This window comes from Hippoglossus hippoglossus, chromosome 15, assembly GCF_009819705.1.
Source record: "Hippoglossus hippoglossus isolate fHipHip1 chromosome 15, fHipHip1.pri, whole genome shotgun sequence".
Lineage (NCBI taxonomy): Eukaryota > Metazoa > Chordata > Actinopteri > Pleuronectiformes > Pleuronectidae > Hippoglossus > Hippoglossus hippoglossus.
The window spans coordinates 23537374-23557971 of NC_047165.1; the positions used below are offsets into that span (position 1 = coordinate 23537374).

Below are 20598 nucleotides of genomic sequence, written 5' to 3' on the forward strand. Positions count from 1 at the left end.
AAGGTTTAGGCAGAAACCGCTCTTCAAAACCAAATGTCAAGGAAAGACACATCAGGTATTCAGCGTTTAAGCTGCAGTTAATTACTTTGAATCCATAAAATGTACAGATCAGGTAGAATGGGTAGTTCAACATTCATCCAATCCAATAAAAAAAAAAAACACCACACTTTCCATCCAGCACTGACTAATATTAACATTTGGTGGATAATGTAACTAATAATTTTGAGTTTCAATTATCCTCCCTACAGTTTTCACAACATAACCTCGAGCAGCCGATTTCCAATCCTCTTCATAAACCACCACCTGAATGTTAATATGAACCTGAACATAGATTACCCCTTTCAGATAGAAGTGTTTCTGTTTCTGGGAGCTCTGATAGAATCTCTGAGAATGTTTAAATACATTTTCAGACTTTTTCCAGGTTTTACCAGGACGGGTGGGAAGCCTGTTATGCTTTCCTCAGCCAAAAATCAGTAAACTACACCAATCAATATATCCCAGGAACAAACACACCTGCAAATACATCTGAAACATTATCAAGATGGTAATGTTGTTTAAATATACGTAGACAACATGTCCACACACAGATGAGTGCTTGCAGGGTTTCACTTTGTGCACCAGCAGATCCTCTGCAGAGAAATGTCCTCTCTTACTGCCCGTCCTATCTACCCGTATATTGTCCATCTGCCACCATGAGCTTAGATCATTAAAATAGAGCCCTTTGTGTGTGGTACACTGAAAAAACAGGGGTTTGAGCTGCATGAGCAGGAGAGATGACAGAGAGAACAAGCTCACATCTGCCTGCACGAAGCAGAAAGAAGGTGAACCGTCATGTCCAAATAAGTGAGCACACATTAATAAGTATTGTGTGTAGGTGTCAAATTACAAAACCTGCAACTACCTATTATTTTCATAATTAATTAGTCTATTGCCTTTTTTGGATTGATCATTTAGTTCATCAAATGTTTAAAAGTTGTGAAAAATGTTCATTATAAGTTCCCAAAGCCCAAGGTGAGGCCTTCATTCAAACTGCAGGCTTTGTCCAAAACCCAAAGAGATTCATATACAAGAGAATACAAGAGAAATCAGCAAACTCACAATTGAGAAGCAGGAAATGTTTGATAGTTTTGCTTGATAAATGACATCAATAAAGAATTGGTAATAATATCTTAATAGTTGGTGAACAATCATCTGTCGATTGATTGGTTGAAGTGAGTCATGGCTGCCCTTGTGAGGACAGAGACAAAAGCATTTCCGTGGTTAACAGCTACTGCTTCCACCTACACTATTATGAATGTTGAAAACAAACTACGTCTGTTTTTGCAAAACTGCTTCTTTAGCATGTTCTCACCTTGAGCGATGAAGTTCTTCTCAAACTTCTGTAGGAACTCCAGGTAGAGCAGATCATCAGAGGTGAGGGCCTCCTCACCCACCACAGCCTTCATGGCCTGCACGTCCTTACCAATGGCATAGCAGGCATACTGGAGACAAGAGGAGACATCAGTAATACTACTGTAGTTAAACAATACCAGGTCAAAACACACCTATACAGTATATATGACTGGACTGTGTGTGGTCAATGTGCGAAATTTAGGACGTGGTTCAGCACCAAGTGTGTGAATTTAATAAATAATCAAATGTTAAGTGGTGGAGGCTTTGTGTTAATTGTCTTATTTAAAATATTTGTGAGGAAGCATCGCTCATTGTAAAGATCTCTCTTTTCCCTGTCTACAGTCTGAGCTATGTAAAGAGAAAAGTCGTAGTTGACAGCATGTACTGTTAACTCAGTCATTTAGAGAGAAGAACTGTATGTCCATGTTACAGGGTGATTCATTCAGTACAATAGGTAAACCTTCTTACCAGCTGGTTGGAGACATCAGCATGGTCCTTCCTGGTCATCCCCTCGCCGATGGCTGACTTCATGAGACGAGACAGTGAGGGCAACACGTTGATGGGTGGGTAGATCTGAAAGACAAGTATGAAGGTTGTCTTACTAATACAAAATTTAAAACCTGCTAAACGCCATAATTGTTTTAACAATAGAGGTTAGTAAAAAAGGGAACCAGGGAGTTACATGGGTTTTTTTGTGTCTATAATTTAACAAACAATAATAATTATTAATATTCATTGTAGTAGTTTTAACTTAATATTACATTTTATTTGACTGACGACTTCTCTTTCATCAGTCACAACACTTTACTATTAACACCAGCAGTTTGCTTCTTTAATTCTGTCGTTTGGAGGTTGACTCCAATTTGAAATGTCAAGCATCATGTGGTGTTATTTGTTAATGTGTAGTTAGGAATAGATTGTTTTCATCTGGTTAAATGACCAAGAACATAGGTGTGATTCATCACTCCATGTACAGTATTAATGTTTAAATTCACACAAAATGACTAGCACAGCATGTGGCATTTTAAATCAAGCATCTAACTCAAAAACTGATATACCTGTCTGTTGTGCAGCTGTCTGTCAACATAGACCTGACCCTCTGTGATGTATCCCGTCAGATCAGGAATGGGATGGGTGATGTCTGTTAGACACAAAAACAAACAAGACTTATATCTCTTACAATTAAACACAGAAGAGGAACTATTATAAAATAGAAAACACATGTAGGAGTTGAGTTATCACTCTCAGTGAAGAACATCTACAACTGAGATACTATTCAAACACATCTGTTAGCTTTTCATTTTACAGATTTAACTCTGAATCAAAAGCCTGAGAGCCCTTGGGAACAGCAGTGTTTAGTAAAACTGACACTACCTCCTCAGCGATGATGTAATGGGGACTTCTGTTCAACTATATAAGAGTATCCTCTTCATACTTGTTGCTATGGTAACTTAAGTCATCAGAGATATCTCCCGAGTGCGTATCAGATCACTTCTTCAGTAATTGAAACAATGACTTGCCAAAAAGATTCATGCATTTAAGGACAGATAATGGAATATAGACATATAATCATTATAACCATGTCGATACACAATGGATACATAGGTTGAGGAAAGCTATTAACCCTGCTGTGAATGACACACAATAATTCATATCAAGTTCCAGTACGAGACTGAAGGTTGTGAAGATTCAATGTAAAGCACAGAAAGCTCTTGTTCTGGTGCTGCAGCTCTCACCATCGTTGGGCATGGTGAGAATGGGGATCTGAGTGATGGAGCCGTTTCTGCCCTCCACACGGCCGGCACGCTCGTAGATGGTGGCCAGATCGGTGTACATGTAGCCGGGAAAGCCTCGGCGACCAGGCACTTCCTCACGGGCAGCAGAGACCTAAAGGTGGGCGGCATGAGTGGTGTAAAAGAGGACACAAGGTTGTCGACATACAAATCCATTTTATTGCTTCACTTTTCTCTTATTTCCATCAGGTTTGAGAACATTTTAAAGCCACATTGATTAGTTGTTTGGCCACTTGGGAGCAGTAGTGAGGTGGAAATTTAAAGAAGTTAATTATCACCTTATACAAGTACTGCAACATACATATTAGATAAGTATTGTCTGACTACAAACCCAGCACAGAGCAACATTAGCTTTTATGCATTTAGTATAAATGAAGATATTGAAGCCTAAAAATAACCTGGCTCTGTAGCTGCTACATGTTCCAGTACATTCAGCAGCTAGTTTTAGCTAACTGTGTCTGTTTGGTGCAGGACAGGTGGTGTACAGTGGCTACGTCACAACCCTTTCACTCAAAACTACCGAGCCCCCTAAGTGACATGGGCTAAAAATAAATAAAGTATTGCATGCGCACGTGATATGCGTCAGTCCGGAGTGTATTTCAGCTTGCTTGAAAAATAAACAAAACCATGAGTTAAAAGAGGCTAACAAACTCCACATTACTGAGGGGAATGACACCAATGGTTTTAGTGATCAACATTTGGCAGAGCCATAACAAACCATTTTCCATTTAATTTAATAAATAATAATGATTAATATTATTCATAGTAGTAGTTTTAACTTATTACATTTTATTTAGTCTGTAAACAATAACAACAGTTTTGAAGCACTAAATACTGTAAATAGACTTTGAGTTATTTAAGATCTTGGTCTTAGTTTAGTTTTTTCAAACAGCTCACGCAGTTCACATTAATGAGTGAGATAACTAGCAGGTAATTAGTGAGTTATTTAGCTAGCGCACAAATACAATCTGCAGATAACAGTTGTTCCAGTTGGAAAAGCTGATAGTTCTTTCTCTAACCGTTTGAAATCATGGAAGCACCATTTAATAAAAAAAAGTGGTAAATATGCCACAGTTATTAGGAACTGCATATGTGAAATGCTGGTATGAAAATTGTGACAGGCATACCGTAGAAACAGTATGTGAGGGTTCTTGGGGCACAAGTGACACATTTCACCAAGCAGTTCTGTTTATTAAAAATAATACAGCTTTAAAGTCTGTTCTCTGTTTCCCAACAGATCCTCGGGTCTGTAAAGATGGAGATGTAAAGATGTTTCCTATCAGACTGAATAAATTGATATTTTTATAATGAGTAAGACTTGATCTTACTGTGGCTTTTTGTGCTATACTATTCATCGTAAACAACAACAAACAAAAGTATTTGGAATCCATTTACTGTTAGAGAGTCAAGTGATGCTAACTCCTTCAGTATATTTCAGAAGAGGCCAACAGCTGGTTGGAAATGTTGCCATTCTGTTTTCAGACCCTCTGCAAAAATGACCAAAAGTAAATCCTTGTTCCCAAAGTCAAGTGAATTCAGAGCAAGCAGGAAAGAAAATGCATCTCATTCATCTTTGGATTCAAAGGTTGATGGGCAGGCTAAACACTTCTGAACTGTAGATTCAATGCAAAACTAAACCTTCACACATATGAATGGGAACCGAAGTTAAATGTTAATGTCCTCCTGGCTCTTTGTAAGCACAGAAATACCCATCAAGCTGTCTGAGTCTTAGCTGACTATTGGTGCAGCGTGCATGTGCCAAGGTTAGGGACAGCGAATGCAAGAAGGGAAACGCACATGCGCCATTTAAAAACCCACATTGTGCTGCCGGTACAGAAACACAAAAGAGTGAGTCGAGGGGGCCTTAGTCCTCACATGAGGAGAGAGGAGGGCAGAGAGGGGGGACCATTTCCTTTTAAAGCCAAGCGGACAGTAATGAAATAAAGGTATTTCCTACACAAATGAAGGACACATTACCCTCCCTTTCAGCAATGACTTTAGTGAGTCCATCACCTTTGTGCTAATGCTGCAGAGAATTTACACTGGTGTGTTATGTTGACACGCTGCCACACAAGCAGCAGCTAAAGCAACAGACTGAGTCTTCACAGAGGATTCTGTAGGATTATACTATGGTGAAGATATAACTGAATACATGTGCTTAAATCGACAGTATTATAAAATAACATTGACAGTAAGGCACACGTACCTACAGCTCCATTAAAAAGCTTGGTTCATATCACACCTTTTCAGCCGTCTTCATACACAGCATGTTTAAAATTGACACAGATTTTCATGTTCAGTGCAGAGGACTGCTCCCAAAATGTGACTGTTTTTAACAGGGTTGGGTATAATTTAGAATGTTTCCAATACCAATGCTAAATCAATACTTTTAAAACAGAACCAATACTTTTTTCAAGCATTCCAACATCATGGCGAAGGGACTCACTGTAGCGTACAGTCTACCCTGAAGTAAGTCCGGTCTAAGGAGATTTTATAACCCCTTGTCTTTTAAATAACGCAATGGCTGAAGCTCTTGGTAAGCAACCATCACCAACCCCCTGAAAGAAACTATATTAAGTAGCAGAGAAAACTTACATCTAGCCCCTCTAATAGTTGGCAAAGGTGCCTGCACCATTGTGAGACATTTTTTCCCATGTTCAAGTTAATTAGTAAAAAGTGAAGCAACAAATACGGACTTATCCGATACATAACAAATTCTGCTTGCTCAAGTTTATTTTTAAGTGGAACTAGAGACCATGTAGACATGAAGATCTGTCGACATGTTCATGAGTTGTTGCAATTATATTATTACACTTTGTACTTGTGGATCAAACCACAACCATCTTCAAATTTTTACGTCATCTGCGCATCTCTTAGGTTTTGTGATTATCTCGCGCACAGTTGAAACAGCCTCTGTGGTGACTCCTCCTGTAATACAAACGTCCCCAGGAACGAGGGAACGCACGCACACACGCAACTAACTGACTAATTAACTAACTTTACTTTCCAAACTAAATTCCTAACTCCAACAAAAAGTCTTGAAAACAATATTAGCAATTAGCTTTTGATAATATGAGTTATGTTTAAAGGAGTTAGATCCTCAATAAGTACCATTGGGTTTGAGGATTAGAGATTAGATAGAGAAGGCAGAGAGTATTGAGGAACGGGCTAACACATTTTTGCTTTTGGTGTTTTCACAGAATGTGTTGGCATCAAGAAAAATATAAATCTCATCTTTATCCATTCACAAGAACATCCTTACAAGTAGCTTAACTAATGAGTGGTGAAGTGAAAAGACCTAAGAGCTCAGACCTTGATGTAGTGTGTCAAAGTCTTCCTGTAAATGATTCAAATAGACAGAATATAAATGATTTTCTACTTTCAGTCAAAATTGGTACCTTCTTGAAGTTTGGCAGTGGCTGTATTAACCACACTACATCAAGAGCAAAAATCATTCCTTTCCATCAAAGAGCTTAAACAAATGTGTCACATTGGACAGGTAGCCGTACCTCTCTCAGAGCCTCAGCGTAGGAGCTCATGTCAGTCAGGATGACCAGGACGTGCTTCTCACACTGATAGGCCAGGTACTCTGCTGTGGTCAGCGCCAAGCGTGGGGTGATGATACGCTCGATGCTGATTGGTCACAGAAACAATCACAGCAAGTTATCAGTATGTACACGTAAGAAATCAAGGTCTGAATTCAACTTATCAGGGAGAACATTTATTCTAGAGACTGGGCACAACTTCTGTGAATATGAATCTAGAAAGCTTTCTGACAACATCATCTCTGATTTCCATTGCTAAAAGAATTCCGTGAGTATCTATGACTTAAAAATATTGGCATAGCTGGTACGATTACAGCTTTCACATATTATAGGTGAATCTTACGTGGGATCGTTGGCCAGGTTCAAGAAAAGGCAGACGTTGTCCATGGAGCCATTCTCCTCAAAGTCAGACTTGAAGAAGCGGGCAGTTTCCATGTTGACCTGCAACACAATTGATACAAGTTAATGACACTGAGCGCTCTTAGGTGAAGGATCTTGATACAACAAAGGCTGATTCAGACATCAGATATGCAACATTACTGACGTACTAAGTATCTGTTACATCAGAAGCTTTTAAACTGTGAGGCCGGGGGAAACACAGAGGAAGAGGCAAAGACACAGTGTGAGGTGAAAGGGGCATGTGCATGTTGGTGTTCTAAAAACAAAAAGGTGTTTTTTTATAGGTATACCAGCTTAAAAACACAACCAGCAGTTGGAGCACAGGCTGTCAAACAACCCATGGAAACAGTTGAAGTATGTTAAAGGGGACATAGCATGCAAATTCCACTTTGTTAGTGCTTCTACAGGTTAATGTGGGTATCTGGCATGTCTACCAACCCAAAAACTCTGGGGAAAAAACCCTTGCGCGTTTTGTTATGGTTCCTCTAAGTCAGAAACGTCATGCTTGAGTGACTCGATTGAGCTTCCTGGGTTTTGTGTCGTAACAAGGCACTGGAAGTCTCCCTACATGGCCTTGGTTTAAAATCATGGGGGGAGAGGGGGGAGGGTGGAGCTGGCTCATTAGCATTTAAAGGAACAGGCACTCAAAACAGGTCACTCTGTGGAGGGCTGTTTTAGACAGGGTAAAAAGGGTGCTGTTTTAAATGATCCTTGTGGTATTTTGACCAAAGTATGTTACAGACATTTCATTAAGACCCCAAGGAACCATATCAACTTGTGGTAAAATGGGCATGCTATGTCCCCTTTAACCCAACTGCCACAATACGCATTTAAAAAAAAGGTTAAAATTCTTGGAAGTAAAATCTCAACCAAATCTGAGCATATTGACATGATATTCATATTTTTAAAATTAAGTGTGACACTCTACTCAGGGAAATTATCAACTATCCATCTCGAAGAAATGTCTATAAATCTGCTGAGGAATCGCAAAAAAACTCCTTAAGACTGAAGGACTAACATGAGAATCTGTAGGGTTTTCAGTTTGTTTCAGTATTAAAGTAATCAAGGGGTAGCTGTCTGCAAACAGGAACCGCAACTACACACTTCTGCACTTTGATTGAGCCGATTTTCCAACATGTTGTAACAGTAACGACAGTTTTTGTATCATAAATGTAGGTACTGCCACAGAGAAAAGGCATTTGACTCCTTTCCCATTGCTAGTGGAGCCTTCCTTTCTGTTCTTCTTGCTCTGTATTAGGAACAGGAGACAGCAGCATGGAGGCCAGAGACAAGGCCAGGGTGGTTACTTTTACAACATAAATGTACTTTAGTCTCTTCATACACCAACTGAACAATGTTGTCATATACCACAAGCCTTCATTGCCCACATGGCACACGTCATAGCATCGCTCTGGAAATGGGGCGAAAATTTGTGTTTGCCTGGGAGTCACGTTTCAATCACTGGTGATCGGAGTTGGAGCCGATAAATACCTGTGACCCGGGAATGAAAGCTGATTGTACCCTTTCACACTGAAGACAAAAGCCAGATGTTAGTGGGTGTTGGTTGGCTTTTTTGTCCAATGTGAAAGGGGCTTTGCATAAATGCCGGTTATGGCCTTATACAAGCATGACAGAACCATTATGGAAACAGCATGGTGCACAGAGGGACTGCTGTCACTGCTGATAGCAGTTGTATGTTGGAGGACCATTATGAATGAAAGGGACACTTGCCTCCTCTCATCACTTACCATGAATTGATTTTCATAAATTTCATTGTTAGGAATACCACTGCCTGTTTCGTAATGTATAAAACATGAAGTATATAATGACAAAACTCTTATTTCTGTTTGCTCACATGCTGTGTATTGAGTGTTTTCTTGATATATATAATTTACAATCGATGCAGTAAGCCTAAGTCTGTCCATATAAGACTGCTATAACGTTAAAATGAATTAGATGCTTATTCTGACATGAGACCAACATGTAAAACTGAAACATGTTCACTTAATGAGGAGTAATGTGAGATCTTTGGTATTGTTGCTTTAAAATGACTGCAACTAATAAATGGACTTTTTTCTTTTAGGACAAAGACTAACACAAAATCTGAAATTAGTTCAAATTCAACAGAAGCCCTGCGGTGCTCTTCTGTCTAATTAGTAAACAGTGTCCTGAATGTGGTTTTTTTTTACTATTAAACACATACATTGCTGTTAAAGTGTGCACTATGTCCTTTAAAAAGATTCATATCCATGTGATGAGTTGGATAAATACTCAACTCTCCTGCTAGACTTAAACACAACACAAAAGAAGAGGGAAGGGTTAGTATTTAGCAAGTGAACCGTGTGTGTTAGAGGTCAGCACCGTCACAAATGGGGTGTTAGAGCAGACGGGAGGAGCAGCTGAGGAGGAGAGAACTTGATACTGCAGGGTTGACAGTGTTAAAAGGACCTGTTGAATTAGTGACCTGTCTACATGGCCGAGGGATATGCTCAGAGGTGCAGAAATAACAAGAGGGACTTAAAGGTTAAATCACCTGATGAATAAAAGACAGAAAGCAGGGTGGGAGAGAGGCGACAAGGTGTCACATCAGGGTTAAGAGGGGGATTAGAGTTACAGATGGGGGAAAATCAATGTTTGAACAAGTGTCTGCTGAACACTGCCTGCTCACCCCCATGGCTGCAAAGACAATGGCAAAGTTATCAGAACTGTAGTCCATTACATCCTTGGACTTCTTCACCAGGCCAGCCTGGCGACAGATCTGGGCAGCGATCTGGGAAATAGAAAACACACAGAAGGATTTAGACAGTCAAGATGTCTCAACCTCAACACACAGACTCTCTTAATATAGCTGATGTCACTAAAATGTGCAAAGGTAAAGTTTAGGTATCAGTCTGAGGGTGTATGTCAAGCAGGGCTGGGTTTTGACAGTATTCTATCAAATCTGAATCCTTTGCTAAATGTAATTTGATTCGGATTTTACTTTTGCAAGTGTCAAGATTATACATAACTAAAACTCAAAGATTCAGAGATGTGAATCTGTAAAGACAAAAACACTAGATTTAGCCTAATTGATGTTAGATTAAGGGGACAACATATGAAAACAGCCTAAAGTTTTATTTCAGCAATTTCTAGTTACCACTAGTCATGTTTGTTATGTCTACTGTCAAAAGTGAAGACCATTTATGTTTTTTTTGTTATTGTTTTTTTCAAACAACAAAGGGGCTCTATGGCACTGAGGCATAAAACATATCAGGCTTTGAATACAAAGGGTATTTTAATAAAAAGATTGATATGTCAATATTAAATTGTTGAGTTTAATTAAAAAAACTAAAACTATGAAGTTTCATCTTCAATATGAAACAGTGGAGTTTGGAGTCTATGCACAATTCACACAGACAATAATTATCACTGGATCAAATCATTGTTTCTTTTCAGTCTTTTCATGAAAGTAGTTGTCAGAAATACATTTTGAAGTAAATTCATTTTAAAGGGCTTTATGCAGACAACTTCTCTAGTACTTAAGTTATCAATAAATTGGTTATACAATAAACCCCAACTAATTTCTTTACTAAACTGATCCATTTAGCAGAGTGAAGAGTGTTATATAATGAATTGTGGAAGGAAAGAGGAATTTCACTCTCGTCACATAATGCCACAGCCACTGCCTTGATCAGGCCTGACCTCTCTATGCACCCAGTGTTCAGACACCTGGCCCACAGAGGAAGCCATGGCATGAATGACCTCTGTGACATGTGCTTAATGAAACAACGAGCCACGTTTTCACAACATCTCCACTGCACGACAAGCCACTCTGGGATTCTGTGGTAGGACAGTTTTGATCACACTTTGTAGAAGTGGGAATGGAACTGAGCTGTTAACACTGGGAGTGTTGAGACAGTTGTGGATACTTTGCACAGATTCTCTCCAGTGATGCCATTACTGATTTTATTGTACTTTACTTAGATTTATTATTGAAATAGCACTAATCATTATGAGGGGGGAGCAGTGGAATATATTTTGTCATTCACACACACACAGAAAAACAAGAAGTTTAAAACCGATTTCTTTTTAAATAATGTGCAAGTGTGGATATTTAAACATTCCCCAAAATACACAAGGAAATAAATTGTTGTGGCTGATAATGGACAGCATGGTGAGAAAGTAACAGCATAAAATTGTGTCCCCGAGCACTGATGTGTAAAGGACTGTAGGAGTGAAAAGAAGAATAGAAAATCCTCTTCTTCTACCTGAAGAGCATCGAGAACAACCAATGGTCACTCAAGAAACTTCAATTGAGCTAGAGTAGTTCAGTAGATGTTTCGACAAACACAATGGAGTTATCTTTGTGGCCATTATTTATTTCATCACCTCCACAAAGGAGGTTATGTTTTCACCCGTGTGTCTTTAGTTGTTGTTAACAAGTATTAAATTGATTAGAGTGCACCCTACATTGGCCAGGGAAGAACTCCTTAAAGATGGATCCGGTTAAAGGGACACATTGGGGAATTGTTTTAAATTTCTGTCCCCAACATTGCAAGATGGGGCATTGTTCAGAATATAATGACCGGATATTGATGTAGAAAAATCGGACATATTTATGATTTGAAATGTATGAGTTTTTACAATTTGATTATCACACTACGTCCTTTTTCCTATTATTTTTCTATTATAAGAGCTAGACAGACATGTGTAGGATTGTTTGGCCTTGGTGGAGGTATGTGCTCTACAGAGTGTATTTCTAGTTTAATTTATTTTTTTGCTTTCGGAGAATTTCCCGAGCTGTCCTACTTAAACTAGCCTATTGTGACAATCTAGCTGGAAAAACCACAACAAAGCTGTTTGTGCTGCACAGCTGTCAGTCACAATGATTACGACACACGCTGTAGCAAAGGTTCGATGAATGCCAAGCAGTGAATTCAAGCCCCGTGAGTTGGGCTGAAGTTCTGCTTTCTTTACTGTTTACTGGCAAACTACAAATCCCACAGACAGACTGTGTTTCCTACTTAATCCATAATTTCTGTTGTGTTTTTTATGTCCATGTATATGTGTGCAGGTCATGTATTGCACTAACCAATGAACAGTTAAATGTTTTACTACACTGTTTTTATACAACTTGATATATTAATGTGTGGAACATTTATGTTGGACACCTGAGTCATGGAGTTTAAGAAAGCAGAAGTCAAACTGGTGTCACATGACATAGGAGCACAGCAGACATGTGAATAATGTTTATTCATGTTTCATTAAAATATTACTGTTGTCATTTCAGCATGGGGCTCACTTTTGACTTTGGGAACACATACACTCATTTAGCTTCTAGAGAAGCTAAGTAGCTGAGGTTTTGCCATTTTAAAAATGAAGATAATCACACACTAAGTTCCAGTAATTTAATTTTTAAAGGTTCTATTTTCATCAGGATTTATTCCAAAGTAAAAAGAAGAATAAATAAATTAGGTGCGTTTGCCGTTTAGCCTACCATCGTTTATATGAATGGGGGCTAGACAAAATAATTTGAATGTCAATATTACAGAATGTTTTTTTTCTACAATAGTACATGATTGACATATGTAGTAGAAATGATCAAATCAGTTAAATAACATAATCACTGATTTATTATAGTAAAACTGATTAGCAATGTATTAAGCTGGAAGCCTTTCTTTTAGTCTAAAATATTTGTATTTACTTCACGTTTTGGTACAAGGGAGGGGTCTGATACATATTCCTCGCATTCAGAAAATTCTTTCAGGCTGGTAATCAGGTACCAAAGGAATTGTGTTTTTCTATGTCTGTTGAAATGAGCTGGTCTGGTGGTCTCACCTCATTGTGTGGTAGCCCAGCAGCTGAAAAAATTGGGATCTTCTGTCCTCTGGCGATGCTGTTCATGCCATCGATGGCTGAGATGCCAGTCTGGATCATTTCCTCTGGGTAGATACGGCACTGAGGATTGATGGGCTGACCTGGAAAATATGGAAACACCATTTCACTTTGAGACCCCATGCAAAACAAAGACACACGTCCATGTTCATAGAGGCAGTGGACAAAATTACAGAATGTGCCTTTTTTTGTTTGATTGAAAATGTTCTATTAGCATCAGGAAAAAATCCTACAAATCCACAGAAGGGCAACAGGTTAGTGAGGTCATACCCATAATGTCCAAGTAGTCCTCAGCCAGCACATTGGGCCCACGGTCGATGGGTTTGCCAGATCCATTGAACACGCGCCCTGAAAAACGAAGATTGTCTCCCTTTAGCCAAACAGAAATCAAGTCTGTAGTATGATAAATAGCAACTACATTGTTTCTTTGAAAGTTCAATTCAAAGAAAATTACTAAGCAACAGTGATAAAACGCAGTTCATTAGATGACACTTCCAACCACATCTGATCTATTCTATTTTGTGTCAGATTCTTAACAGATAAGAGTGCTTCTGATGGCTCTTGTTGAGTCTACAAGTAACAAGTAGAAGTAATTATAAATTCATGGATGTGATAAATGATACTTCAAAAACAAAAGCAAGTTTACTTTCTACAGCTGTTCAAATATATGCAACCTTGTGCTGTACTGAGATAATCGCGCTGATTGAGATATTCAAGAGCATTCACAGAGGAGGTTTGATTCATTGCTGTTGCTTTTACCATTTACTGAGTAGATTGAAAATATAAGTAAAATAAGCACATTGAAGGGAAATGTGGTATGATTCTTTAAGCAGCATTCAGTGTTACATTTGGATTCAGTTTGCTCAGTGAAATCAAATTGATGATGTCATACCCAGCATGTCCTCTGATACTGGCGTACGCAGGATATCACCAGTGAACTCGCAGGCTGTCTTCTTGGCATCAATGCCTGAAGTTCCCTCAAACACCTGTACAAACACACACACAGCAATGACAATGCTAGCATGTTAACGATTAGCAAGTACAGGGATTACCATGATGGTTAAGCATCTTATATTTTCCAGATTGCTTTTTAATACAAAGGACAGCATGGGATAATGGGAATGTACTGGACAAAATGAAATGACAGGGGTGACAGATGAAAGGATAGTGCTTAAAAAAACAGAACATTCAAAATATTAGTATTAATTCCCTGAGGACTATTAATATGTACAATCTAATAGTTGTGGAGACATTTAAAATTATAACAAATTCTACATGACACAAGAGGAAAAGTCAGTCAAAATTGGCATCTATATCTAATATTTGTGCTTCTATATCCAGTAGAATCTGAGATAATTGACAGGATTTTACCAGACTGAGGGAAAATATGTGCATCAACAAATAATTAATAGGGATCCGTGAATGTCAGTAAAAAAATGTTGTGCCAATCCATCAAATAGATGTTGAGCTATGTCAAAGCACAGGATAGGTCAATTTCGGCAAATGCTACTCATGCTTGAGTGTAATTATTGTGGACTATTTTCAGCTTTGGATTAATGCACATTTCACAGTTATTTACAGCAGCAGGACGCTGACACAATCGGTGCGAGTCAGTCAGCCATATTAGATCCTGCTTCTTACCTGGACGACTGCCTTGCTTCCAATCACCTCCAGGACCTGCCCGCTCCTCTTGGTGCCATCCGGCAGAGTCAGGTGAACAATCTCTGCATATCTGGGGAACTAGTTCAGAATGATAAAACAGTTTCACTACAGCTGCCCAAAGATGAAACTGGTATCACCAATACAACAGGGATCTGCCAATATGACCGTGTATACTTCATAGTGGCTTCTGAAAGTCAATTTGCAGTTTTGCCAATTCCAGTCTCATCAATATATTTTTTAAATGAATTTTCACAATAGGTGAATATCTTGCATATTAATCATCATCATCGTCATTATTATTATTATTATTATTATTATTATTATTATTATTATATGATTTCATTTATAGACTCACCTTCACATTATCCAGGATCACCAGGGGTCCATTTACACCAGACACAGTGGAGTAAGCTGAAATACAGAAGGGTTACATATAGAGGTTCATTCATTTCTTTATTTCAAGAGGCCACAGGACAGTAAAATAAGGCAGGTAAAACTAACAATATTGGATTTCTCTTGTGGAACTGAAAGCCACCAATCAACATGGGAACAGGTAGACTTCCTTCCAGCACAGTTGATAATCACAGGCTGACCTTTCAAGATGAGACTTAAACAGCTTTCATGCACTTCCAGGCCCAAATGTCAAAGACAGGCAAATGTCAGGGAAAAATGCATGAAATCCACTTGTTCATGAATAGGGAGTACAATTACACAGGCACGTAGTTAGTTCTGAGCCTCACAATAATAGACTACTAAATGAAGGGTCATCACCGATGAAGGTTAGTGCGAATAGCCTTTGGCCTCCCCCAGTATTAAACAATAATCACTGCAGCAAGATGTACTGAAGGAACCTACTAGAGCTCAATGAAAACTATATGTCAAATATGTCAGCAGCGTTGCACACTGCCATTTCCCTGAACTTGGGCTGCTGCGTATTTCTTTAATCATCAGTAAGATGAAACAGTTATTCACATCTTTGTGCTTAAAAAGGACCATTTCAGTGGTTCCATGCAATCAGTGCAGTAAATCCTGTGTCCTTACAACCTACATTACCCACAGTCATTTCACAATTGATGCAATAGGTGCTGTAAATTGCTACTTTAAATTAGTTTTTCCAATCATTCAGGGCCTCAGCGATTTCAGTTCATTTCATCAAAATCAACTCTTTATTCAAGTTATTATTAGGTTATTGCATCATAATGAAACATGTGTCCACACTAACCCGTAGTTACGTAATTTTAGAGTTTTAACTGTGTTGAAATTGCATAGTTATCAGTGAATCCTATCTGTTGGTACAATGAGGTGCTGAAGTGAAGGTCTGGCGGTGGAGTTTTTCCATTAAGCTATGGCATGGCTTTACATTAATGCCATGCTCAGATACTTTCATTATGAAAACCTCTTTTGATTTGTCTGGATTTTTTTTCTGTAGAACAAACTCAGAATATCGATTTGAAAAAGTTCATATATAGACTATATATGCACACACACAGTCTAGACCTAACTTGCTTGCTTTCTTTACCAAAGCAATGCTGTTTGCTTGAGTTTGGAAGGGATCTGCTGACGCCCCCCTTCATCATTCCTGTGCACATCTGCAGACTTACGGGTAAATTCAAAGATGAGGGTGGGAACTGGAGGCGGCAGCATTGTTTCCACAAGGTTTCCTAACATGGTCTGGTGTTCCTCTTTATCTGTAAACTGTCAGTCCTGGGGCTGGTATCAAAGACGGGAGGAAATTGGAACAGACTGGTACAAATGTAAAGCTCAAAAGCTTAGTGGGGGGCATTCACTATGCCACTAATTAGGCAGAGGCCAACAAAGTGCCCTGTCAATGTGCTACAGTATTGCAGCCATTATATTATATAGTATCATATTATACTATGTTAATGGAAATGGATGTGTATATGTCAAAGTACCTTACAATGAGTAAAATGTACTCAACTAAATATAAATCAACTACAGCCATGCTCTGATTTTCCCGCAGTGAAGATAAGATATCAAAACTTCGGGTTAAGGATTTTTATTATCACAATGACCATCTAAAAAAAAAAAAAAAAATGAAAACAAGCACAAAAAAAGCACAAGAAAGGCTTCATTAAAATTCCATCAAATTTTCACAACATTATGTTTTCTTGTGGCCAGGTCCTTTCCCCACAAATAGCAAATTATCCGTGTTGGCCATGTTTATAAAAGGACTTAATAGCTACACTTAGCCTACAAATTGCCCACAGATCTCAAAAGAGATGCATATGGCTATTTCCTGAAGGGCGATAATAATGCTGCAGGGAAAATTGGGCTACATAATTATACAGTAACCTCTTGGAAATCCACAAGTCAGTGCATCTTTAGGTAGACATTTGGTTACAGTGACAGGAGGGGGTACGTGCATTTAAAGAAATTTGAGGGGACTTTTCCTTTTTCACTGTGACCATCAAGCTACATCTGACCACCACAACATCATGTCCGAGAGATTCAAACATTAATATTAAACCATCATGAACACTTTTGCTCTTTGGACAAACAAGTAAATTTAGATAGAAGGAAGCATCCAAATATTTTGTGCTGTAATTATTAGCCCTTAACCATTATTTACCTTGTGATTCACAGCAGATTTACCACAGATTAAATATACTCCATCATGTAGCTGCAGCGGTCAGTTAGCATCTACTGGGTTTATTCCTTCTAAATGCTGAGCATTAGTGCGATAGGGCAGCTCTCTGAAGGAGCACTTGCTGTTTGAGTTAAGGTGACACTGACGCCAGACATTTATTAATTCTGAATTTATTTAGCTATGTTAGCTGGTTTTTATATACTGGTAAAAAGTAAAAGACACAAAGCACAAGAATGTCAAAATTACCAGTGCTTAGTCTACAAAGTTTCTTTCATGTAGTGTACTCTGTAATTCTGCCCGAAAATCTACAATGGCCAACGCCATAAACATTCAAGAAATATATTAAATGCAGCTCATGAAACAGCATTCATGTCTTCCGAAGTTTGATTCCTTAAAACTACTTTATCAGTCATTTGGTGGCACTAGTCTTGAGTGTGGCAACATTATGAATAAGTAGTTCTAGTTGGATTAAAGGCCATCGTTGGCTCCATGTAGCCCGTTATAAAAAGGAGAGGAAAAGGTACACTTATGTAGGACTGTTTTTTTTTTTTAAAAGTGGTTTGCACTCTCATTTCACTAAATAACAATTGCTCAATGGCCTATATGTTCACAAGGTGTGAAGTAGCAACATTTCCCATTAGGTTTGGAAAACTTTCTCCACCCCTCTTTTGCTACTTCAGTTCAAGTGCAGCAGTCCCCTGGCTTGGCATGCAACGGCAGTGTGGGTCACCCTGCAGCCTGTTCAGCTGCCAGAGCTCTTTGTGTACAAAGATGTTAATTGGTCCTAATCCGCTACTAGAAGCTGTTTTGGTAGCCTGACCTCGCACCCTGAAGGACACCTTGGTGTGAAATACTAAAGAGCCCATTCAAGTGCCAGAGAAAAGAGGCACAGAGCATTCCAACACAATTCAATTTCCCAGCTGAAAGAGGGGAGAACTGGAGGGGTGGAGGAGGCTGGAGCTCGGATGGAGATGAGGGTGCATCATCAATCTGACAATAAATGGACGCTACAAAGCAGTGGCTGCTGTGATGTGCAGCTTCACAATCACGCCTTAGCCTCTACTTCAAGGGATTCCCACAGCCCCACTGGACAAGGGAATGCTAATTGCCTCAATCCCTGCAACCAACTCAAACTCGGCTTCCCTTGCTTCACCACATACACACGACATGCAACAGTGAGTCGATAAACCAACATGATAAAGAGATGCTTCTTCAGACACGCACTGAACTCCAGAGAACCACTGGACATTCTCCAGAGGGACAGCCCCTCTGAAGAATGTCCAGTGGTTCCAATGACCCTCTTTCTCCTAAAGCCGTTTTCAGATGTGACCTCCAGGTAAAATCCGGAGAATTGGCCACGGAGTTTACCCGCAGTTTGCCTTTCACACATGCACAACGCAGCGGGAGGTTCTCTGCACAGACGTGTTCACATCAGCAACAAATCCTCCACATCATTCAGCTGAGAGGTGGAGCAGCTGGGTGCAGCAGACAAAGGCAGGAAGTGACATTATCTCAGCTGCAGCTCTAACGTGATTTTGTTTACAGAACCCCCGACACCAGCGCTTTTCAACACAAACTCTTGACATCTTCGTCTGTGTCTTCTACGTATGTCTCTGCTTTTTCACTGTGAGATATTCGTTTTCTCATTTATTTATTTTTTAATTTTTGCGTGTTAGAAGCATCATCAACGGCCCCACTCGCTCGCAGGGAATCCTGGGAGTGATCCCCTGCTGTGTTCACACATCCTCTTCTCCTGGATTTCTACAGACATTATACTAGGAGGCCAGGTGGATAAAGTCAGCAGAAACTGCTGCGCATCTCACTCGGACATTTGGGTTCATGCACCTCCTCTGGAGAAAATACAGAGGGGTTACAAAAGCAGCTCAAGTTTCTCCTGCCAGTCCCCTGGTAAAGGTCTGCAGAATGTCCAGAGGAGCCGAAGTGAGAAGTCATCGAGTGACTGGGTGTGTTGATGACGTTTCTATCACATGACAGATGCAAACTTGAGAAAAACTAAAAGAATGCAAATATGACAGGATGAAAAAGCAGAGCCATACATGAAGACACCGACGACAATGTCAAGAGATTTTTTTGTGATAAGAGCCGGAGCCAGCGTCGCTATGCTGTAAAAACATGTAAAAAAAAAAAGGGAGGTCCGCAGCTGAATTGTTCCTTACTCTCTCTGCTTGCTGCACCACCCCTTACCTGTGTTGTTGTGAACGTGTCTGAGTGGAGAATGTCCCGCGGCATTGTTCAAACTCCAGAGAATGTCCAGACCCAATTCGGTGGACATCCCCCTTCAAGTCTGAAAACAGATTCTGACTCCTCAAACTCATTTCATAGCCTTTGTTTCTCGTTTGTCACTGTCAAGTTGAGATTGACATTGATGAGGAAGGTAGTCGGGAAGATAAAGTAGTCAACAACAGGGTGAAAAACAAAGATGTGTACCTACAATGCTGGTTGGGATTTATTTACCTTCTTTTCCACACCTCGTATGGCTGGTTAAAACAGTTCACTTTGACAAAAACTCACAACAAAGGCTGTGGGAAAGGATTAGCAGCTAAGATGATATGAAGAGGCAGAAGCTCAATCATTAAGATATAGGTTTGGCCCACCCCTTATACCACACTCATGTCAAGTGTGTGTTCCGAGAATTATTGAGGTTACAATATAAATGATTGGAGAGAAAAGTCCACAGTTGGGCTGTAAGATTTTCAAAACAAAATCTAATTAAAGTACCAGCTTCAGTAGACAGTGTGTAATGTTACACATCTGCACTGAAGTCAAGCCAATAGGGGGCAAACACTTGCATATAGATCTTGCTGACTTATCGATGGTTAAGCTCTATGAGACAAACTGTAATTTGTGAATATGGGTTGTGAATGGATTGATTGATTATCGGAGTGGGGCTTTTAAGAAGCTTCTGGCAGGGGTCCTGAGGATGAGTGCAAGTAGCAGACAGACAGGGCTGTACAGATGACATTGCTCAAATTGTTTCTGGTGCCTCCGTTGCCTCACATGGATGGCACGATAACTGCCGAGTCCTCAGATTTGTCATTGTTGTAGGGTGAACCAGCTGCTTTAAAAAAGGTCAAATGCTGTATAATTAGGTTGCCAAGATAGGTCATAGTGTGATCCATGGCATCCACTGTTATTACTTTCTATTTTAACAGTGGTTTTAGTTGTGACTTATAAGCAATAAGATTTCCCTATTTTAAATCACTACATCTAGATAACTACATTAAGATTGATGATAATTTTCTAATCAATCGATTATCTACGTCTTATATCTAATCTAACATCATCTTAAATCAAAGTGATGCAA

General features: G+C 39.3%; 1 protein-coding gene across 1 annotated transcript in view; it reads right to left on the reverse strand.

The window, feature by feature from the left end:
• The window catches only part of atp6v1ba (ATPase, H+ transporting, lysosomal, V1 subunit B, member a), a 31604-nt gene that overhangs the window by 1381 nt on the left and 9625 nt on the right, over positions 1 to 20598 (reverse strand). The window contains exons 2-13 of the mRNA XM_034608541.1: positions 15021 to 15076; positions 14645 to 14743; positions 13896 to 13989; positions 13274 to 13351; positions 12947 to 13086; positions 9798 to 9899; positions 7074 to 7171; positions 6695 to 6818; positions 3129 to 3279; positions 2451 to 2533; positions 1861 to 1965; positions 1352 to 1481 (exon numbers count right to left, since the gene is read on the reverse strand). Coding sequence (XP_034464432.1) covers positions 1352 to 1481; positions 1861 to 1965; positions 2451 to 2533; positions 3129 to 3279; positions 6695 to 6818; positions 7074 to 7171; positions 9798 to 9899; positions 12947 to 13086; positions 13274 to 13351; positions 13896 to 13989; positions 14645 to 14743; positions 15021 to 15076 — 1260 coding nt within the window. The remainder of the gene's footprint in view (positions 1 to 1351; positions 1482 to 1860; positions 1966 to 2450; positions 2534 to 3128; positions 3280 to 6694; positions 6819 to 7073; positions 7172 to 9797; positions 9900 to 12946; positions 13087 to 13273; positions 13352 to 13895; positions 13990 to 14644; positions 14744 to 15020; positions 15077 to 20598) is intronic.